General features: G+C 47.1%; 1 protein-coding gene across 1 annotated transcript in view; it reads right to left on the bottom strand.

Moving 5' to 3' along the window:
* Window positions 1–12,552: 12,552 nt before the first annotated feature.
* The window catches only part of LOC119173682 (abasic site processing protein HMCES-like), a 48,031-nt gene continuing 36,346 nt past the window's right edge, over window positions 12,553–24,237 (bottom strand). The window contains exons 6-9 of the mRNA XM_037424474.2: window positions 21,489–21,551; window positions 19,064–19,176; window positions 15,938–16,009; window positions 12,553–12,999 (exon numbers count right to left, since the gene is read on the bottom strand). Of these exons, the coding sequence (XP_037280371.2) occupies window positions 12,786–12,999; window positions 15,938–16,009; window positions 19,064–19,176; window positions 21,489–21,551 (462 nt within the window). The 3' untranslated portion in view covers window positions 12,553–12,785. The remainder of the gene's footprint in view (window positions 13,000–15,937; window positions 16,010–19,063; window positions 19,177–21,488; window positions 21,552–24,237) is intronic.

Raw genomic sequence — 24,237 nt, 5'->3', positions numbered from 1 at the left:
TTCAGCGTTGCATATTGGACATATCTAAACAGATCGGTCGTCAGTGCTACGTAGTAATGTTAAGTATATTTGGAAATAGGAAATTGAAAAAAAACTACCTTGGCCTGCGCTGCTGCCACTTGTGGTGATTCGCAAGTTTGAAGAAATAACTCACTTGATGCAGAGAGCTTGAATAGGTCTGCAAACAGTCCTGAGGACTTGCTTTACCGGCTCAATGTGTCTGTTCAAACTGGTCAAAACCACTTCAGTGTGCCTTTACGCTCTGTAGTTTACATGAAAGTACTACGTGCTTCACTTGCAGCTGCTGCCGACAAGTTATGCTAACGTATAGGGATTTGGAGACAGCCAGAGTTTTGGACATGTACCTCGTTTTCATTTCTTACAGGGTCACCCTTGTGGTTGAGAAGCTCTGTCATGGAACCAACTCCAGTTCTGCATCGACGAAAATATGCTTGTAACCTTTGAGTGTTATTTTCGAATGTGTTATTAAACTCTATTACGCTTACCCCTTAGAGCAGTAGAAAGACTGTGGTGCCTAAGATAGGTCTCGCGAAGATGCATATTGTGAGCACCCTGATACGATTATAACTACGTGTGTGCACGACCACTACTTTCTCTTTAACCACCAATGAGAACCAAGTTCTCTGTCCACCGCAGCGATGTAGTGGTTATTTTGCTCGGCTGCTGACTCGAAGGTCGCGGTAGTGATCCCGTTCGCGGTGGTCACATTTTGACAAACATGAAACGCTAGAGGTTTGTGTAATGTGTATATGCTGCGATGCCAGTGCCAGTTAAAGGACGCCGGATTTTCAATATTTCTGTAGCCCTCTGCTACGGCATTCCTCAACTATATCTCAGTTTTGAGCCGTTAAACCACAAATATTATTTAGAACTAAATTTGCTAGAACCATGCTCTGTCTGGCTGCACACCATGCAGGCAGCACTTTCGCTAACAAAAGCATTTTTCAAAGACGATAGTTTTTCTTGCGGTACTGCGAAGCAGAATTTTCGGTATGTCTGTCTGTACATTGCCGTTGTCAAATAGGAAGGAGACGCGGCGCCCGCATGCGCTTTGTCTCAGAGTCTCACGTATCTCATCAACCCATCATCATCCGTACGTCTCTCCCGGCAAGGCCTCCCCCTCCCCAGGGTTGTCTGAGAGGGATGACTTCTTTTGTGCAACTAAGGGTAACTTAGTTAAAGGTAACTGACTGCATTCGCAGAGAAAGCGAGTAGGTTAGGGGGAGACAGAAAGTTAGGTGGGTGGATGCGATTAAGAAGTTTGCGAGTATAAAGTGGCAGCAGCAAGCACATGACCAAGTTGACTGGCGGAACACGGGAGAGGCCTTTGTCCTTGCAGTGGACGTAGTCAGGCTGATGATGATGATTATGATGATGTTGACGATGGTTTCGGAGAAATCCTTACGGAATTCCTTGTGGCTTCGCACTACAAAACCGGTGGCTGTCTTCATTTTCTTTTTTGAACCTTACGTTGCATTCAAATCAAATGGCAAAGGAAGCGCTGAATGAAATACTACTTACACTTGAAGCTACTACACAGCTACTACGGTTGAGCACAGCGCAGGCTCCCCGACACACTGGGCTCGGAGGCAGTTTTGCAGCTGCTCTGCCAGTTGTCACGTGATCAAAACGAGGGTGGTGGCGAGCTTTGGGCTGGACGAAGCTATACACGCTGCAATTTCGCTACAAGCTCCTCAGTATGCCGACGGCGCCTACCCCTGTTAGCAAACATAGAAAAAATCTCTACGGAGGAAATATTTTCCTTGCCTGCTGTGCACTCCGGAGACGGAGTGCACAGCAGGCAAGGAAAACGTTTACTAGCCCATATTCTACTCGGTGAAGGCAGGTGACCCGTGGAGCTAGGCATAGCTCGGCACTGCGGGGACACAGAATTCCGATGAAGGGTATAAGAAATCATAGAATTTTGATCAAATAAACAAAATATACAGCTACTCTAGATCGGCTGTCCGAGCCTTCGTTATAGACACCGTCTCGGATGAGCTTTGTGGATGCTACAATACATGGTTCGCTATAGTCGAGAAGTTGATAATCAACCGGCGGTTATAAGCACGCAGGCCAAGGAAACGCCGCACTGCTTTTTGTTTTACATAACAGGGGAAGCGGTGACTGCTACAGTTTTGTCTGGAATCTGTATCATCCGGAACTCCATCCACACTCACGACATGTCTCAGAAATTTCAGCTCATCGTAGCCGGAATGGCAATTCTGGGAATTTGGCGCACGTTCGGCAGAATGAATAGCTTCCAGAACTATTCCTAGGCGCTTCAGATGTACACTCATGAATTCTTAGGGAAGATGACCACATTGTCTAGGTATACAAAGTAGCTTTGCCACTTCGAGGCAGCGAGAACGGTATCCATCCTGCACTGGATTGTTGCTTGAGCCACACGGGCCAAAAGGAGAAACTCGGAATTCATAAAGTCTATCGGGAGTTACAGACGCTGTCTTCTCTCGGTCTCACTCATCGACCTCTATCTGTGAATAGCAACTCTTCAAAACGATCAATGAAAAATATTTCGCCTGTCGCAGCCTGTCGACAGAATTGCCTACCCGTGTAATATGGTAAACGTATTTTTTGGTGACGCTATTGAGCTTCCTGTAATAAATACAGAATCACGGCATTCTGCCTTTCTTCTTCCCTAGAACAACTCGCGAGGACAACGGGCTGCTGGATAGTTGAATGACATCGTCAACAAACATATTCTTTACCTGTGTCTGTATAGCCTGGCGTTTTTTAGCCGAAACACGGTGAAGTTGCTGGCGGATTGGCTGGACATCATCGTCGCGAAGCAAGATTGAAATTCTTTCAAAAGGGTATGAAGCTAGGCCTTCCCCTCGTCCGAAAGCTTCGAATTGACGTCGATGTGATCCAGAAACTTGTCTCTATTAACCATTTCCTCGAATGCGATTACTCCGTGAAATCCGCTACAGGGTCTCCAAAGGCCACGGCGGTGCCACGAAAAAGATGTCGGTGGTCGGAGTCGAAATTTGCGACGACTGTCTGCAATCATCCGTCACGAACACGCACAATGCTTCGCACTGCACACACACCTTGTGGCGCTCCGTCCAGCCTCAACGAGTGGGCCAACAGAGCTGCGTGACGGAGGATATCGACCGCGTAGCTACCGAATGGCGCAGCGATGAGGTTCTCGTACAACCAACACACCCAGCCACATACGATGAACTAAGAACTTTTAACTCGGCAGGCGAAAGTATCCACCACCGCACAGCAAGTTGAACAGGCCTCAGGCACTCAGCGTTCATACTCTCACAGGTTGAAGCACTGTGATGTGGTTCTTTGGAATATTTGAATTAGACGGACTTCGTTGCGTCATTGACCACAACGTTTGTAAGAAAGACGGCGAGGCTGTTTTCTGTTTACCTCACTTCATCAAAACAAAACACGAACATGAGACAGTCAACACATACTTATGTTAACCAAACATCTTACAACTTATGTACAATGGTCTAAGCAGTCGCAAAAATAAGTCTAGTCCAACCATAAGCGGAACACTCTCACTGGTGATCGCTAGTATTCTGCAAAGACGTCTATGGTGAGCAGATACGTGCACGGGTAGGCCGTCGTCGGAGGAATCCGGTGAAGAGCAGGTGAACGCTCAAATGAAGGAACAACGGAGCGGGTAGGTTACGAAGACAGGGTCAACGAAGTTAGGCAGTCCTCCTCTGACACGCGCACCAGGGGCCACGGCCAAGCACTCAGGGCTAACGCCCGACAGTGGACCTCATGGTTGCGGTAGCTTCCCGTTGTCTCCGTGGACAGTCGAAGCTTGAGGTCAAGTGAAGCAGGCTCCTCCAACTCTTGACTTCTGCCAGGCACTCGTGGCAAACCACGACCGAGACGCTGGCGAACTGGTGGTGGTGGTAGTGGTTCTTGAGAAGACAAAAAAGGCACCTAATTTCTGTCTGCCTCTTGGCCGACACGGCGCAGTACCTTGTAAGGGTGGGGGGATGAAGAGGGATAAAGCGAATAGAGGAAGATAGGGGAAGAGATTGAGAAGGAAAGCGACTGAAAAAGAAGGAGATAGGAAAGTTGGGAGCCCGCCGAAGCAGCCCAATGACGGGGCACCACTCGGTGAGAGCTTCACGGCGTCAGGAGACTGCGGAGAGGGAACCAGTCGCTGGGAGCTACGCTGTCATCGAAGGTCGGGGGGAGGGGAGGCACTACCATTCAGCTTGAAATCCTCCAAGCAACTGCCTCCAACATGCTTCTCGCCGAACGAACCAGTACCTTGCTCACTGCATCAAACTCCGGGGCTCCACTTGTTTGCTTCCCATTGGGGCTTTCTGGGTTGTCGTGTTGACAAGTCATTGGCCCCTGAAATCTCCGTAGTCACTCCTGGTTGGGACACTTTCCTTTTATGTTGTTAATTAAGCGCCCTCGTGCAATGTTCCTCGTCATCGTCTTCACCCCGTCACGGCCGGGCTAGACTAAGGCCCCTGTATTTTTCAAAGGTAACTCCCTTCCCCGTGCCGTTTCCTCCTCGCCCGCCACTCTCAGCCGCCATGAAGGAGCGACTCACGCGGAGCGCGCCGCCGGACGGTTTCGTTTTGTCGCGCGGCGCGTTGAAGTAGGGCCCCTAGGGGCCTTACGTTGAAGTGCTTGCTTAAAACGCGCCAATTCTTGGCGTAAATGCACAACGGTGCTCGCAAATACTGTGTAAGAACAACAGTGTGCGATCGGCCAGTGCCTTAGCTATCATCTCGCGTTTTGAGGGGAACCAAATGTACCAAATGCTGCCCTATCGCCATCTGCCTTTGCAGTACTCATCGTCTATTTAATCTGGGGCCTGCTTCACAAGATAGAAAAATCTGGGCTTTGTGTAATTTTTCTTGGGTTTATAATCTGCCTTTGCAGTACTCATGGTCGATTTAATCTGTTGCCTGCTTCATAAGATAGAAAAATGTGGTCTTCGTGTAATTTTTCTTGGGTTTATAAGTGTGGAACAGCCCCTCAAAAGTTAATATGAGTGCTCTTAGAGCTCAAGTTTGTACACGAACAACAGAGCCCTACTGAAATTTGGGACATGCATGCCTGCTTCCATAATGGGACGTGTGTAAACGATTCATCCATAAAATACCACAAACGTTTAGTGGGATGAAGGTAGATTTTATTGAGTACGCAAATAAAATGCGGGAAGCATCGAATGATCACGAACGCTGCAAAACATTCCAGTAGAGCGACGACAAGGCGAAACAATTTCGCTATCAAATCAGATAGCCTCTACAGCATGCGAAGGAAAGAGAAAAAAACTTAATCCGGAGCCCTCCACTACGGCGCGCTTCATTGCCCTACTTTGCATCGGCTCGTTAAACCTTGCACTCACTGAATCAGAGAAGAAAACACCCGCTTTGAACGTAAGTGACACAGCCGGGCATGGCCAAGCACAAACAATACAAGAGGTGTCGTTCGCAGACGTATACAAATACACGATAAAATATTGAAACAATCCTTGCGCACTTATAAGTAGAAGAACCTTTTCAATCACAGACATACACATCGTTGCATCGTGTATACAAGAAATAGGCAAAGCATAAACAAAATCATTGCACATTTGTAACGGTATCTCTCATTAAAACATTCAAGTCAAATGACAAAGGGGTGAAACACTCTCATTAAATCAGATAGCCTGTAAGGCATACAAAAAAGAACAGAAGAAAACTCGTGGTCTGAACACAGATCAGACAACCGAGAGGGGCGCCCGGACGTAAAGAAAACACAAAATGCACTCGTTCGCAGTAATACACAAATATATCATAAAATATTGAAACCCTCAATGCACACTTTTAAGTAAAGGAACCCTCGTTTTTAATCGCAGGTATACACATAAGGCACTGAAGTAAAATATACATTCGACATATCTAAGTATATACAAGCACTAGGCAAAGGCATAAACAAAACTCATTCACATTTGTAAAGAAACCTTCTTTTTCGATCACAAATATACACATAAGGTACTGAAGTCTACTAATGTGACATTTCTAAGTGTGTACAGGAAATAGGCAAAAACATAAACAAAACTATTAACGACACGTTTTTAACGGCATCTCTCATTGAAACACTCCTGCTGCCCGACTTTTTCGAAGCCAGTCGCTTCCTCTCCGCTTCAGCATTGGACTTATTTACTAATATCTGCATCCTTGTTCGCAAAAACAACTGTAAAATCTTCTTGGGCAGTTCACGGCATGGCGGGAAAGAATTGGCTGTGAACAAAGAAGGTATTATTTTTTCCTGCAATGCTGGTACACTAACTTTCTTTGTGCGAAAGTCCACTTCATTTTTTCTGACGTGAGCCTCTGCAAACTCAACAACCTGCAACACTGCCGCTGATGGAATAGCCAGCGTCATTTTGTGTTTGGTGAAGCTTTTTAACCGCTGAAGCCTGCAAGCATTACTGCTGTCAGACAGTGCAGCTTGACATTCTTGGCAGGTCAAACCATTCTTGACTCCCCTCACAGCATACCCAGCGAGGTATGTCAATGACTCCTGCTCTAGAATTTCCATATCCAGCATGTCGTCAGGAGTGTGAACGGAATCTACTCCGTCATCTTGGTGTTTCCCACTGTTGATTCCGGCAAGCATGAAGCCATCAGCGTCATAATAACTTCCGTCCTTACTCGCTCGCAAAAACAAAGAAAGAGTGGCAATCTTCAAGGCACTCCGAAATTCCAATCGGATTTTTTGTTCTCAAGGTTGAAAACAGGTTTTCAAGAGCGTCAGTGCTGAAGCGGCTCAACAAGAGATAGACAAACCCTAAGTCATTCAAAAACAGCTCCTGCACATGCAACATAGTTGTAGTCGCCATCACCATGCCCGTTTGAATAGGCTTCCAACATTTTTTCGCATCTGTTCCGATATCGATTTTTTTCAAAAAGGTTAATCATGCCTTTTAAAAACGTGACGGTCTCCTTGTACCGTTGTTCATCGAAGTGGCTGATGGCAAGCTTTGTCGTTCTTGAGGAGAATAATTTAAACCATTTAAACACCGTCTCAACAAACCACGCTGTGGTTAAGGCATCTGTGTTATTAATTTCGTCGTCCTTTGCTTCTACAAGCATGCGCAGTGCAGCCGCTGTGTCGTTGTTAAACAAACTGGAAGCAAATCCCACTTTCATCTTTTCAAAATGTCCTGGTTGCACGCATGCTTCCTTCAAATGGGGTGCCAGTTTAAGGTCACAAAATAAACTGCCCACTGGTTCAGCGTCCGGGACCCTCCCCACTGACGTTTCTGGCTCATCCAAGGATACAGCTGTAAGCAAGAGTTGAGCAAGTACAGTGTAGGGGTGGGGATGTTTGCTGCCACAGTAAGACAGAATTGGATGCCGAATTAATCAGGTTCACAGGTCATAAAGATAAATGCAGCAACTATGCTATCTGCCAGCGATCCAAACACACTGTATTGTCATATAAACCCCAAAACGTAATCGCATTCACAACACAAGAGAGGAATAGAAACTACAAAGGGGCCTCACCAGGAACCGTTTCATTCCCCCTTTTGCGGGGTGGCTTGCACTCTTTCGGAAGAGGCCGATGCGCAAATGTAGAAGGAACCGCATTTGGCTTGAGTTTCTTGGTCCCAGTTTGTGCCAGAATTGCTGGCTCATACTGATCCATCGTGAAGTGTTTCTGAAAAATACCGACATCCTCTATCGCATTTTTGCAGTTTGGCTGATGTGATATTGCCGAAGCAAAATATTTTGCTTGTTACGTTAAAAATGCAAACAGCCACAAAAGCCAGATTATTTTCTTGCATTTAGTAGGTGCCTTTCTCTTTGTTAATCGAAAGTGTACAACTTCGCAAGCATGTTCGAAATTTGAACGAAAGTATCTATGCATTTCACAAATAAACAACTATACAACATTATATTTACCATACACTCTCTTATATTAGCTGTACACGCATGCACAAAATTCGGTCATGGAAGTGCGCAAAAGTGAAATAAATATGAAAGAATACAAACTGAGAGCACAATAAACCACAATAAAACAATAAACGCCGAAATTTTGCCTACAGGTAATCAAAGTTCGAGCGAAAAAAAAGGAAAACGGTCAAAGACGTGGTTGATCTCTGGAGAAGCATAATTGCTTCCGCTGCAAATGGTTCCATTTAGAAAGCAAATCGCGAACGCCAAACATTCAACAGTAATTGTGTTGTGGCCGTATTCGAATATTCGAGCAAGCTAAAAACGATTGAGCTGTCATCGTGGTTGAAATCGTGCGAGAAAGCGTCGACGGAACCTTCAAGCTGCTTTTGTTTAACATGAACCTGAATCAAGGATGAGCTTTATCTGAAAGCTTTCCGGAGGCATGTCTACGCGAAGAAGTTCTGTAGTGAGTGCTTACCTCGCAAAGCCTCCCTCGGTGACAATCGAAGTTTTTCCTGCCGATGCGATGCAGCCATACCGCTCTCCGCTCCTCATTATTTTTCCCTCGTGGAACCACAAAAAGTTGTCGCCTTTCGCAATGCTGCTGGAGCAGCCAACGGCACAGCAGGTCGGCATTGCGCTGCATCCGAGGCCGCCTTGCTAATGGCAACACACGTGGGAGCGAGATGCAGTGCGCTCACTCATGGCGTCGCTGCCCGGCGGAGCTGAGGGGTCAACAAAGTTCATTGGTCACGTGTCGCGCCTGGTCCAATAGGGTAGCAGAAACGCGCGCCGGAGTGAGGAGAGACGTAGAGGGCGGGGAGGAAATTCTCCTCCGCTTTTTGTACAACGGTTTGCGCACCTTTGAAAAATACAGGGGCCTTAGGCTAGACTGCACCTGCGTGCTCCCTTGCGTGCGCAGGTGCAGTCTAGCCCAGCCATGACCCGGTTTCTGTTTGCACGTGCACTGCTTCTCTTCTAATTTTTAGTGTCACGCACTTTCCCGAGGCACTCACTCAACGCGCGCAATGCACTCGTCATCAGTGATGTTCCGTACTAGGCCGAAGAATTCCCACTCAGGGACGTGAAAATTTTCCATTTTGGGAATTTTTCCCTGCAAACATTGACGAAACTCCCAGCATATTTCTCTGCACAACAGTACTAAATTCCGTCCTTATCCACGCACACGCATACTATAGGGGAGACCCACGCCGAGAGAGGCGCTGCGGAGCGTGGCGCTGTCAGTCAATGCGGGGAGAAAACTGGCTACTCGAGTCTTCGCCCCTCCGCTGTCCCATTCAACCTGCCTTGAAAACGCGTTTTTTTGCTCGCGCGCTGCACGCGTTCTGCACGTGTTTTTGACAGTTTCGCGTCGCGTGCGGTGCGCTCTGTCCGCATTTATTAGGATGCCGCAATTGAGGATTTTTTTTTCGTGGCAGCAATTTAGTAAAAGGGCAACGAAGCAACTTGTAGCAGACGACGCCGTCCTCGTCAGAGCGAAGTGCGTTTCGCAAGTGAAAGACGACGCTGTTTACGACGTTAGAGGTGAATAAAACTTTCTGTACGTTCATTATTATATACTTGTTTTATTTGGTTTACTCTGTGTACTATGCACTATGTTTGTTCCTGGGTGGATGGGTAAGGCCGCTTCTCGTGCTTTAGGTTAAGCGGTGCTTGGTCACGTATCAAAAATGCACCGTGTTGTTCGGGCTGTCCCTGCACACTCAGTAACAACTAGTTCACTGTATCTGCCAAAGGACGTGCAACAACGGCTAATGCATTTTTTTTCTTTTTTTCATAGTTGTCCAAGCTTTTGGCAACCACACACTTCCGTCGGCGCTACGTAGATTTAAAAATATATAACAACACATTACCAATACCACATGTGCACACAGCTTCAAGTACTACGTCCCCAACAATATCGAATAATAGTAGCAGCATAAAATATTTATTCACTATTTTTTAACAGTGCTCTAAAGACGGGCGTTGAAAATCTATACTTTTAAGATGGGGACGTGCATCTCCCAGTAACTCGATAGATTAGAGAAACGGTGACGCTGGAATTAACACACGTAATTTTGAATGTATTGTGCGCGTGCTAATGTTTACGAAAAAAAATTGTTTACATACTTTTTTCGGCGCACTGCATTAATCTATTTCTGTCGTCTGCTTGTTTCGTACCATCGGTTTGGGAATCGGTAGAATTTCACTGGTGGAGTCGACCTCTTCGTGTTTGCATGGTTATTGTGACAGTTGACGACGCAGCGATGTAACCCCCTTTTCTGTTGGGGTGACATCGCGGAACGAGGGACGTTTCACGTGAAGCGCGTGCTTCGCAAATGCGTGGAAGCCAAAGGGAGCGGAAGGGTCGGAAGGCTATACTGTTGTGCGCTTTTTCTGGCAGGGGAAAGGCAAGCGCTAGCGTCGCCGGGCAAACTTGAGTGGGTCTCCCCTATAACTAGACGTGTCTCACGAAGTGGCGACTTTTGAAATCGTGACTAGCCCCTCCACTGCCACGGAACGAAAACATCACTCTATTATTTAAGTACTGCTAGTACACTGCATATTGCAGGGTTCGAGTCTGACACCAATATTGAACAAGAAATCGCTCTGTGTAAGTGTCAGAAACAAATTTCAGGGGCTACGCTTGCGTGGTGCATGCGCCAGAACCAATTAGAGCAGATGAAGGTCCACTGTAGCCGCTAATTACCGGCCGTCGTAGTAGAAGTTCACCATTCCTAAAATTCTCTAAAATATCACAAAGACTTACTTTTTACCTTTGACTGAATATGACAGGCGAAAATTCCGTGAAAAAGGGAACATTCTCTGCACGGAATCGCGTACTCTTCGCATAACTCGATTCTCGTCTATAGCGCGAGAGTCGTTCATCTTGTGTCTCTGGTTCGACACCGAAAGCAATGGTGGCTCTCGAACATCATGCGCTTCCACTCACAAAAAATAACAGACACTAAAGACATTGCTTTGAATTCATTATGGACGTTAATTTTTTGCATTGTGTGAATGTGAACAGGATTGAAGGTAAAAACTCTGCTTCGCTAAAACACGTTGGTGAGCTCAATGAGTATAATTCATGGTAAAATGAGCAAGTGCCTCTGAACGAAGTCGCGAAAGTACACAGACACAATTTATTTGTATATTTCTTAATCAAATTGACCAAAAGGCAGACCGTAACTATGATATTAATACAAGAAAATAAGTACCCAGCCCGGCGATCCTACGCCTGTGTTATCCTCATCTATACCCGATGGACGCGTGTAAAGCATGCGGGGAAAGGCCGACACTGCGGCACATGCTTTGAGAGTGTGCCGAAAACATTTACGTCGCTGCCGCCACTCCCTTGGTGACGCATGTTAGGCAGGGATGAATTCCGAGGCGAATTACTGCTGCTACCACCGTGCGAGGACCGGGGCCGGCCGCCGCCGCGGTGCAGGTCACTGCTGCGGATCGGCTGCGTTAGCTTCGCTGCCGAGCTGGCCGCCAGCTTTAGGCCGTCCGGCAAGTCGAAGCTGCTGCCCGGGTCCAAGGACTTCAAGCGGTCACCTGATGCACCGCCATCATCATCGACGAAAGGTGGGTAGAGACTGGGGTTAATTTCCTCTTCCCCCACTTCACCCAAAGGAAAATGTCGGAGTTCAAATAAAGTTTATTAAATTCATTCCCCAAACTTTTGCTCATGGCTAGCACTGCATCTTCGCTTACAATCAAATACACCACCAACAAACCCGAAATTTTTGCTAAAAAACCCAAAAAACTCTTTAACATGCTTGCGTTAAAAGCTTTACATTCCATCTCGCGAAGAAGAGAATACACAAGTCAGCTCCACCGCAGTCCAGAACCATTATGTGGCAAAGAATGCAAAAAAAAAAAATAGAAAGGAGTCGTCGCGGAAAATAGTTTGCCTCCAACAACAACAACAGCAAAAAGAAAACGTACGTTTTGTTTTCGTTCATTTCGAAGATAGGTTTTTAGGGACTTCCAAAGAATTCAAGGTGAACCCCCGAATTCAGAATGCCCGGTCAGTTTCCTAACACCGGTGGTGCCCGATCCCGCTACCGCGACTGCGAATCGACAATATGGAGTTTTAGAATAGGCGCCCCAAGGAAATAACGTTGAAGCCACTGAGCATGTGCGAGACCCACAGCGCTTGTGATTCACGTTTGGGATGCTATTTCTTTGATTTAGCGTGAGCCTCCAAACAAGCCCCAAGAAGTTTTGCATCAAGCAAACATGGCGTTGTTGTTAGTGAGCGGTACTCCAAAGAGGTGTTGCCGTGTTATCTTGGTGTACATTCTCCGTCTGTGCAAATGCGCTGCAGATGTCAGCGCGCTCATGCAGGACTCGTGGTATTAGCGTTTTCCTTCTCCCATTTGACATGGGAACTTTCCCCTCAGGAGCGGGAATTTCCCCTCTTACGTCACAGCGGGTGGGTTGTAAGTGAGCTGCCTAACAGCTGTTCAAGCCGGCGTCAGTTTCGGTAAAAGAGGTAGCGTGCATTCCGGACACAGCTTTTACACATTCTAGCTGGATGCATGCTTTCTCTAACCTATAGCCAAGAAACGCTTTCTAGTTAAAGAAAATGACCGGAAGCATTAACATATTCTCAGAGTCGGCTGTCATTAAATTTATTTGCGGGACGCTGTAAGAAGTCCGCTTTCGAAGAATTGCTGCTCCTCCAAGTTCTCGCCAGTACGTGTGGAGACTTGGAGCTAGCCCACGAAGTCGACAGACCCGAGTTCCGTGACGGAAACCAGCTCACGTGACCAAACCACTCGCTGCCGGCCAATAGCGAGCGACTCATTCGGGTCTGGATCACCCGTGCAGCCGGTCGCAGAGGATGCCTCAGTTTGTGCGGCCGTGGCGGTGCGAGTCACTGCGTCTGTGCGAGCGCTTACGCTGGTGGCGCTCCGAAGAGTCGGAAGCTGCGCGGTGGCGCGTCTTGGAGCGTCTGTGCGCCGACGCGTTCCTGGAGTGGGAGCGGCGGCGGGAGCGCTCGCTCGACGAAGATCGGAATGAGTGGAAGCTGGCCGACCTGACGGTCGACCGGGAGCGGCTCCTGCATAACACCCAATGAGCCACGGAACTTGAATTTTGCCACAATGCTCGATAGAGATTCGTCCCAAAATTCAAGCCTGCTAATGATAGACGCACTAGTAATAAAAAAATAATCGAATCGATCGAGAAGCACAGGCTGCCATCAATATCAAGAATGTTTGCTCAGTACAGCGAACGGGTAAACAAATTCCTTGAAGGAAATTGCACACGTTGTTTAAACAAGCTGGAATGCGCAAAGCCCTGCAGTAATTTTGAAACCTACGTGGTGCGTAATAGAAGATCAGCAACATAACAAAACCGGGCATGACCACATACCAGGTAAACTACGGCAGCGAGGCCCGTTACGAGATAGTGTTACGTCCGAACATTTCTAATGATTCGAACGTCTTGCCCAACTGAAAAGAAGCTAGACATTCTGGTTATATCCACAGACGACATGCTGGACTAAAGGCGGATTTGCCGGACTAACGTTCCTTTTTAAAGGAGCGCCCATGTGCCTTTCCAGTCCAGCCATGCATGAATGCTCGATGTCACTTCCGTAAAACAGGCGTTGCTGTAGGCTTATGCAACATAAACGTGTTGTAAGAATAATCATAGCTAATTTCACACAGTTTAGCTTCTTTACCTAACATGTTTACTTATTAGGGGCGAAGCATCTCGGGATCTAGCTTGTTGATTGTTCGTTGTCTGGCACAGCACAAGCAAGGTAGATGTAGATGTACGATGACAATGAAGAATAGGCATGCTAGCACGTTCAAGGTACCCGATGACGATGGCGCTGCCATGACAGCACAGCACATGCAACGTATCCACTATACGTCATGACGATGATGCTGATGACGATGAAGAGAATCCAGACCAACATTCTCTTTCTTCTATGGATGGAAACGATCATGAAAAAGCATTCGCACCCGCGAAAGCCAAAGTGGCAACGCCGGCAACACGCTGCTACTCCGGGGGTAAATCACCACATGCGGCAGCTCAACGTCTACGCAGACATGAAGCTACCCGGAAGCGAGAGCTCGGGAAGCAGCGGCAAAGCAGCAATGCCGACAACAAGCTGCTATCCTGGAGTTGAGGGCGTGAGAAGCAGCAGCTAAACGGCAAAAACGCGTTGCATATCTTGTACAAACACGTTGTCGCTCACTTGCATGCGCGAGTGGGTAATGTCCCTGGAAAGGTGCGGTAAGAACGATCCCATTTGCTTCACCGACTCGTCATGACTCGTCGTGTGCACACTTTCTTTTTTAAAGACGATAGTTTTTCTTGGGGACCTTCGACGGAAAAATTTTGGTCTGTCTGTCTGTCTGTCTGTCTATCTGTCTGTCTGTCTGTCTGTCTGTACATTTGTCTGTTTGTCCACCCTAATGATACCTCAAATGGAACCGAACGGCCAACCCCATTTGCAGCGCCCACCAATATTGATCAAGGTTTAGCGTTCATAGTTGTGCGATTGTCAATTAAGAAGCATCGTCATCATCATCATCATCAGCCTGACTACGTCCACTGCAGGACAAAGGCCTCTCCCATGTTCCACCAGTTAACCCGGTCCTGTGCTTGCTGCTGCCAATTTATACCCGCCAACTTCTTAATCTCATCTGCCCACCTAGCCTTCTGCCTCCCCCAAACCCGCTTCCCTTCTCTTGGAATCCAGTTAGTTACCCTTAATGACCAGCGGTTATCCTGTCTGCGCGCTACATGCCCGGCCCATGTCCATTTCCTCTTCTTTATTTCAACTATGATATCCTTAACCCCCGTTTGTCCCCTAATCCACTCTGCTCTCTTCTTGTCTCTTAAGGTTGGACCTACCATTTTTCTTTCCATTCCTCGCTGCGTCGTCCTCAATTTAAGCTGAACCCTCTTTGTAAGTCTCCAGGTTTCTGCTCCATAGCTAAGTACTGGCAAGATGCAGCTGTTATATACCTTCCTCTTGAGGGATAGTGGCAATCTACCTGTCATAATTTGAGAGTGCTTGCCGAATGTGCTCCACCGCATTCTTATTCTTCTAGTTACTTCAATCTCGTGGTTCGGCTCTGCGGTTATTACCTGCCCTAAGTAGACATAGTCTTTTACAACTTCAAGTGCACTATTACCTATCTCGAAGTGCTGCTCCTTTGCGAGGTTGATGTACATTACTTTCGTTTTCTGCAGATTAATTCTAAGACCCACCTTTCTGCTCTCCTTGTCTAACTCCGTAATCATGAGTTGCAATTCGTTCCCTGAGTTACTCAGCAGTGCAATGTCATTGCATTGCATCTTAATGTAATTAAGAAGCAATTATTGCGCATATCTGAGGTGTCATAACAACACTTCGAAGTTTTGTATGTCTGCCTTTATACTAGAAGAGGCACACACAAGTAGCTCTAAGGAATGTAGCGTTTTAGCGCGCTGCGCTGAAAGTGCCACGCGATGCTCAAAAAGTTGTATCCAATGCTTTGCTACGACGTCATGGAGGTGGCACCTGCCTGTCGCTTTGAGTTCTACACCTTATCACCTCCGAGACTGGCGCACATCTTTCTCCGCGGGCTGCACGTCTTTGTTTTCGAAGATAACTGCCAGATGGCGCTTGTGTCTAACGTGCCTCGATGCGCTCGTTCGCCTCTGCTACACGCTCGAGGCACTATAACTCAGCGCCTCCAGAATACCCTTCACCAATTTTCTTGCGCAGAACATCAAATAAACGTATTGTTCACTCTCTCCAGACGCAAGACTATCATCTTTCGACTACATTTGCGGTGTAACACGCAGATTAGGAACCATTTTTTTTTTTTCATTTCGTACATTCTGCTCAGTCTTAGAAAGCTTTAGCGCTCCTTGAACTGGGCAGGATCTAGCTTGTTTATTGTTATGGGCTAAGGTGGCACGAAGTGGTTCAATAGCAACTAGCGCTTCCGTTGAGTATTTTGGTGATAAAACGGAAGCATGTGACGTTCACTTGCCTGTGTGCCTTCTTGACGGTCTTAACGGGTGACTTAGAGGTGCGTTTCTTGGGCGTAGTCTTCACTGGGCTCCTGCACCGCGATAGAAAGAAAGCATGACTCTGTCGGCCAGAAAAGACTGTTCAACAAATGCGTGAATTTCATGCACGCGATAAACGCCATATTTTGGAACTGAATAGTCTCGTCGAATAGACCACTATCTGTGACTACTTCGGACTCAGCGTTTTTCGTGTTTGGATGTTAAAATCAGTGTACTATTATAGTAATCATCGGGGTTGAATGTACCAAAACCACGATGTGATTATGGGGGTGAAGGCTCCCGGAAGGGCATAGCGGAGGGCCCCGGAAATTCCGACCATCTGGGGTTCTTTAAAACGCACCCAAATCTAAGCACAAGAGCCTTGTTACGAAGGCGCGACACCAACACGGTCCCGAAGGCGCCACTGCCCCGAACTCCACCGCCAGGGTCACCAGCCTTTTGGCAGCGTGTGTTACTCAGCTCACGAGTGCTTCTGCGCAGAGCTGATAGACGAGCGGACGAGACGACGGTGAGTTAAGGCAAGGTTTATATACAGCATAGAAATAGAGGCGTTACCAATCCTGCACTGGGGCCGACAGTTTAGGGACTCGAAGAGCCGAGATGTCTTCTCTCGCACGCATACGTCGGCTTCTCTCTGACGCATACGTCAACTGCTGGTGACGCGCCGCTTGGCTTTTTTATAGGCACCGGCAGGACATTTTTCGCCACCAACGTCCAACCAGAAGCACTGCTGGCCGTGATGTCAGAATCCTCCAATGGGGACCCGCCACTGGGCTGCGTCATGATCATCAAATCCGGAGCCGCTGCACTTGGTTGCACCCAAGGACGAGTGGTGTTACCACGCAGTGCGTAAGACCCGCCAGACTGAAAGGCGCCGATTGCTTCAACGGGCTCGTGCGCTGAGGGAGCTTGTTGTGCGTTGCGTAAAACAGACCGGCGTCACTGCTTGATGACGTCGTTGAGTTAATCGCGTAAGGTGGGCTCGATCGCTGGCCTTGACACAGATTGCCTTTGCAGAGGCATTGACGTTCGGTGTGGACTCCCAGGCGTAACAGCCTACCTGCCCTCCCCGTTCAAGAATGAACCGTCTTGCCATGAGTGTACCTCGGTAACAAAATTCTGGCACCACCCTCGATGTACTGAGGTAACAAGACCTGGCTTATAGCATCAACTTTCCTCGGGCTGATGCACGAAAGACAAGAGCTGGGGCGGAAACAGCGACATGTAGGCAGAGGCTGAATCACAGTGCCAATTATAATGTAGTGGTCATGCTCCACTCATTCATCCGTAAAACGTTTGCACTGCAGAAACGTGCGTCGTGCATTTTATTTTTTTTGTTCAGTGATGTGTGCTGCAAATTTGGCACGGCCTTTTTTTGCCTTCATTCCCATATGTGCGTTCTTTCTTGTTCACCGAAGGTGCCTGATCAAGCCTGTGTCCATGACTGCCTGATGAAATTACTCTCCCGGAGCCTCGTTTAAGCAGCGATGGTCAACTTGAATTTTCATCACGACTACGCTTCGGCACAGTTTAATAGCATGACTTCAATGTGTTTTCCAAATCAGTTAGCCCAAACTGATGTTTTTCATTATTATCGAACCCCGCTTACGTTTAGTGGGTAATAGTTAAATAGATCGCGTGAGCGGTAGTTGTGTGCATTGGCCCGATAACGTAATCCTTGTGCGGCTTTGCTGCGTGGTAGCATCTTGACGGGCTGCGTCCGCACACCGCGGTGTGCACCATGGGACGTCTATATGAGACACCACCTCTTGTTCAACTAATTTTCTCTCATTTTCATGCACGTGCTGTTTCCGTCGCGAAAATAGGAACTCAGTGTCGGAGCACTTATTCAGTTTCTTTGCGCGCATTGGTTAGGAATTCAACGCTGTATTGTTTATGATTTCTACTTTTTTTTTCAAAGTTTCAAATAAACAGTCATATCAGATTAAGCGTGAACAGCTTGCACAAGCAAACCACTCCAAAGCACAATCTCGCGTTGATAACCTTGCTGCTGCCAAATGTTTGTGCGTAACGCCTAGTTTAAGGCGCGCTCATGGACATAATACAAACAATGGCGAGAAAGTCATCATTTTTTAGCATTTTAATCGACCCTGACTGCACGCGTGTTCTAAGGCCATATATGGCATGCGCAAAGAGGAGGTAGGGCAACAACGCGTCCGGTAATCCTCTAAGAAGGGTGGAGGTCTATACCCCATGTATTTTCTCAGTCGGACATGTGTCCTTATTCCCGTTAAGTGAAGTGCTAAGAACGTGTATGTCTTTGACGGTAATGGTGGCTCGAAACCCTTCAACCTGCGTTCCGACAGCTGTGTAGTTGCCCCATGAACTTCAGCAAACCAGGGACTTAAAGCATTCCAGTGCCTCAGGAGCACGTCAATATTCTATTTTCGCTTCTGCATATGCATTAGGCAGCTTTTTTTTTTTAGAGTGAACCCAATGCGGGGCTGTAAGGAATCAGCGTAGACGTGGGGGGGGGGGGGGTTCAGCTTCCTTTAATTTTCTGCAATACTGTTTGAGCATAAATGTCAGCGTGATCATACGTAAAGAGTAGCGAAAAGCTCCGCACCCCCACCCTTAGAAAAAAGTTAAGATACCGTTGGAGGGGGGCAGCCAGAAAGTGGGGGGGCGCCGCAGTGGTCTAGTGGCTAAGGCACTCTGCTGCTGGCCCGCAGGTCGCGGGATCAAATCCCGGCTGTGGCGGCTGCATTTCTGATGGAGGCGGAAATGTTCCAGGCCCGTGTGCTCAGATTTGGGTGCATGTTAAAAAACCCCAGGTGATCAAAATTTCCGGAGCCCTCCACTAGGGCGTCTCTCGTAATCACATGTTGGTTTTGGAACGCTAAACCCCACATATAAATCAATCAATCAATAAATCAGAAATAGGGGGAGGGCGATGAGGTAGAACATGCCCCCCTCCCCCCTATTTAAGGAAGTACCCCTGCGCAGGCATGTGGCTAGACAACTCATTGGCAGTGGAGTCGTGCGAATTGTTCTGCGTTCGTCCACTATCCAGAATGAGAGTACACTGTTGAAGAGAAAAACGGCGGTCGCTGCTGCGCACTCACTCTCCAGAGTGGTAAGGGAGCACACACTCGACGGTGTTGTTGGTCACCTTGGCCACGCCGGGAGAAACCGGGTGGCACACCAGGTTCGGCGGGCACCGCACCGAGTAGGTCAACTGCGCCACATTTCACGTCACAACACGCGGAATGAAATTGTCTCTTTTTTACTTTCTGTATGCAGAAAAAAGTGCCCTTAAACAGAAAAAAAAACACCGCACAGAAGGAACACTGATACCAGTCGAGCGCAAACTACCAACTGTTTTTATTGACTGTAGAGCATCGGTTAGATACGGAAACCGAACATAACTGCGCAGACGAACCGAGGAACATCATGTGCTAACGGACATTATTCATCAAAAAGGACACTTCTGCACCGTAAAGCGATATCGAGGCCTGACTTACACAGCTGTCACTTTTCATGTTGAACGCTTCCAAAACCACACGAGCACACGTGCTATGTCCCAGTATCGGTTTGAAATAGTGCTTCACATCCACAGGCTGCGCAGTGGGCAGGCCAATTAGACATTTTATTCTTTTTGATCGACAGCCGGTATTCCCGTAAACGGTCGTTTACGCAGCGGCTTGTGTGGCCCACATAAGATTTGCCACAGGAAAGCGGAATCTCGTACACCTCTCCCACATCGCATTGCACCATCGGGTCGACATGCTTCTTGCTTAGCGCAGGCTATCGTGCTCTTCACTGCTCGAAATTTGCGAGCACAACCTCGAAAGTTTCTCACGTGCAGAAAACACCCTGTCAACTCCGTGGCGTTTGGCAACTTTCTTCATGTTGTGTGTTACCCGGTGTAAAAAGACGCGCCAAGAAACAACACGTACGTTAGCCCGTGATGGTTTTTGGCGCGTCTGCGCAGCTATGTTGTGGTTCCCTGATTAACTGACGCTCCGCAGTCGATAAAAACAGTTGATAGTTTGCGCTCGATCTGTTTAAGTGTTCATTCTTTGTGTTTGTGTTTTTAGTGCAATTTTTCGCTGTAAAGAATGAACCAACTAGCCCCTCAACATGACCTCACTTTCTTTATTTGGGTCAAATGCTACATGCAACGAAAATTGAATAAACCATTTGTAGGGATGCGAACGGGTTCTCGGGAATATTCCTGCTGCATTTCTAAGCATGTGTTAGCAGTTTACCTCACGCATTTGATGAGCGGTTTGATGAATATCATTTTGAAACAACAGATTTCACCTGCTTGATACCAGGGTTGCCGTTGGAGTCTACAATACGCCAAACTTGCTACTTTTCAACCCTGTTTGGCAATGAAACTTTGCAGGCGGCGTCATGGCTACTTTTTCGCTTCTTTTAAACTTCTAGACTGGCACACTAAGTTGCCATTTTCCAGCGTTTCTGTCGGTGCACTAAAATGCGCGCGTGCATCATCTGCTTATCCGGTTGGTGGGCATCTAGGTATCCTTACGTAGGGCGCGCTTGCAAATACGGAGAGGCGAAGTTTCGTGCATGCTGGCAAACGTGTGGTCAGCCCGCTGGTCAAGCTACCCGCCGTGTAGTCTGATTCTACGCGCTAGTTTTTAAGAATAATTCTGACACGCAATACAAACTCTTATGTAAACTTGAAAAAAACAGAGATCCGCAACAAAATGGAGCTAGCATTTTAACCACCATTCATATTTCATGTTCTGAAGCTGGACTTGTATTATGCAAACTAATCATCCCACTCGGGCGGTAGTTTTAAGAAAAATCTGTTTCAATGTGAAATGTTCCTACCGACTTGCTGGCTGCAATATTCGAACATAACATTGTGTCTTGCATGAACTCCAATTGTTTTCTGTATAAACTAAGTGCACCCCTATTGGATTCATTACAATTTGTTTAATAAATTCATTTTCAACGAAATGGCGGCCCTCTATGGCCTTAATTATCGAAAAATTGTAATATTTAGTTATAAGTAATAATAAAAGCTCGTAATACAACTTCTGATTTATTTCGCATGAAAATTGGCGGCAATATTAAATGACATCGCTATTTTGACTACTTTTGGTTTAATTTCTGGCTCCTTTTCAGGTTCACCTAACGGCAGTCCTGGGTCGTACGCATCCATGCTAAACAATTAGGTCTGCAAACGCGGACTGTAGAGCTAAGACAGGAGAGAGAAAGAGATAGGACAGAAGATATAATCCTATCTCAGCAACATGTCAGCCTTCCTTGTTTAGCTATTTTAGCCACCACTCTGCGAACTTTCCCCCATAATCAAAATATATAAGTGTTTTGTCTGGTCAGTAGCTACATACCTCAGCAGGTATTAGCATCTTATCTTGAGCAGCCCTGCACCACGGGCATTGCTTGATTTATGCTTACACTGGGCATTCTCACAGGGCTGACCCCGCGATTACAATATGAAAGCTCCAATATGTAGTTTTTTTTTTCAAGCAAGAAAGTTCCCGTAGCGCATACCTCCTCGAAGGAATAGGTGGGGTCCAACCACGATGCCACGGCCTCATCACCGTCCAAGATGAGCTGCATTGGGTAATGTGGACATGATCACACGCTCTTTCTGGCTTACTCGGCACAATCTACGTAAGATCACGCTCTTAGAGGGACCCTGCAACAATTTTCCAAGTATTCATCGAATGGCTTCATTAAAAGTTTCCACGAATCAACTGCCACAAAGGGCTTTTGGAATCCACAGAGATATTACTCGCACGCTTCCTCCCTTCTTTCGTTCCAGCGAGATGGCTGAAAGGTGCGCGGGGGAGTGGCAAGGAGGCAAGGTCGTTCATCAGCACGCGCCAAGATCTCGACCTTTTCTTTCTCTTTTTATTTTTTTTTCGAAAGCGGTGCTTACCTTTGAATTAGAAAGATTTAGTTTCACGTACTCAGACGGTATGCGTACGTCGAGCTGCTCCGTGTAGGCAGTGTGCATGCACAGAACATAGCGACAACGCGCTGGCCTCACGGACGTACGTGAAATTCCATTATTTGCGTGTGTTTCTTGCGTACGCAGACATCATCGCGCGGTGCCCAAAAACAAGCGTATCCAGAGTTGGTTACCGCAGTGTTCATGATTCCTATCAGATGGAGCTACGTGATAGCACTGACCACGAGTCGCGTACGTGTATCTAAAGGCGTTTCTGACGGCGGGCACGTAACGTACGTGAACTTATCAGGTTTGCGTACGTGAAGTATCCATGTACGTGAAACTGAAAACTGCCTATTATCTGGAGAGAGCACACTACGGCACTTGTATAGGCTCCTCTGCGGAGAATATACAGCGGAGGCACCCTGTGCGGTGGCACCCTAGAGCATGAGCGCATGATGGGGCATCTCACGGCAGCCGAGGTAACTACGTCGCTTACGATGCATAAATTTGCCAATGGCCGGCGCGATCATTTGGGTGTATGGCGTCATTTTTAGAGTGAAGAGAGGCCAACGTTTAGCCTACGTTTAGAATGAATTGTATAGTCCAAGACGCGTGCTTCGCTATGTTCGACTCAGATGTTTTCTGAACACGTTCAACAAGTGTTCAAAGGCCCCTTTGGCTCTACTGCTTCAGAACGGGATTGTCACGTGATTGCACGGGTAGTTTATATCTCACGCGCGGTGACGCCCTTGAATTGCGGTGATGACTGCATACCCTGTCGGCAAGTCGGCCACTTGGGTAAACGCCTCGACTGTAGCCTGTAACCATGTCATTTTATTTGGGAATGACTTCTTTCGCACAAAAAGGTAATAGAACGGCAGCACACAGCAGTTGAAAGTTGGACTCGTTTGTATGTCATCATAGCAGAATGGCACCGCTTGAACAATGGCACAAGAGAGAAAAATTATATGAGATAAAGGCAGGTAGGTCAATCAGAATTGTAGCATCTAGTTTGACTGGACGCAAGCGCCAGAGTGCTAGTTCAACCAGAGCTATTTGTCCAATTGTTCTCTTCTCAAGAAGTGCTAACAGTGCGTAGAACAATTAGGCAAGGACTGAAAAACAGGGCAAAGAGCGTAAAAGAAAAAAAAAAGAATGCTCTTTCACTTTGTTGTCTCCTAATCGTTCTATGCGCTGTTAGCACTTTTTGAAATGAATTCTCACCCACCTGCTCAAGTGTCAACCCTTGTTCTCTGTTTGGCCGTGTCTTTACTAAACCAGTGCCATTTCACCTGTTTTATCAGCATTCTTGGGTCTTTGTTCAAGCAGCACTTTTACCACTTTTGCGGCGCTATCAATTATATGGACATTCTCGACAGTCTTTTCGTGCCACCGTCATGTTTCACATAAAGTCCAACTTGAGAACATTCCCCCTCTCGCTCTATTATCTATGCGAGAGTAAAGGCGCGCTGGCGGGGGAGATGGGCGTTGCTGAAACAGAGATCAAATGAGCCGGGCCACCTCCTTCACTCTGAAGGCGCAGATGATAAGATCTCCTCGGGTGTTAAATCTGCCATTGAGTGCTCAAGCAGATAGGAAACGCCTTGCCCGTTTAGAACGAGCATGAAATAAAAAAAAACTCAAGTGGGAGGGGGGCGGCTTGAGAAGAAACTGCGAACTTTGATTCTAAGAACGTCGTTGAGATTCCTGGCGCGCGCGCTATTTCTATGCAGGTGTGAGCGCCCGGCTTGTATAGCCTTCTACTTGCTGCGCTTTCAACGTGAAAATACTGCAAAAAGATTATCTCTTCCTGGAGCAGCCTTATTACACCAGCGTTCTGTAGAGTTTCGAGACATCAGATACAAAAAAGTTAGCTGTAAGCCTAACTTCATTTAACATTATCATTTGCTGTTATTGCATCGTTTCAACCTTGCGGTTAAAACTGTCACTTTTTTTTATCTTGGACGATAAAGGGATGACTGAGTGACTGAATTATGCAGTTGCTAGTGTTCCCGCTCTGGCAAGCTTGAGCGAATATGTTTATCATAATACGACTGCATTAACCCTATTATTTTTCACACGAAAAAGGAGTCTGTCGTATAGTGCGCGCTGTAACTTCGTCGTTATCTGTCCGGAAAACGCCGTTCATTAACATCATCATTGGTCTTCACGAGCTGCCTTGCTTGAGGGCACAAAGCCTCCCGTTTTTTTTTCTTTAATTTTTTTTTACGTTCCATTAAAGTGTTCGTTTCGAACGTGCCATCGGTTGTACACGACAGTCTGGTAGCTGGTGGACCTCAAGGTCCACCACAATGCGCTTTCACGTTGCTAAAGCACTTTGGG

This window comes from Rhipicephalus microplus, chromosome 5, assembly GCF_043290135.1.
Source record: "Rhipicephalus microplus isolate Deutch F79 chromosome 5, USDA_Rmic, whole genome shotgun sequence".
Taxonomy (NCBI): Eukaryota; Metazoa; Arthropoda; class Arachnida; order Ixodida; family Ixodidae; genus Rhipicephalus; species Rhipicephalus microplus.
The sequence above is the reverse complement of the archived record's forward strand: the minus strand, read 5'-3'. Positions and strand labels throughout refer to the sequence as shown.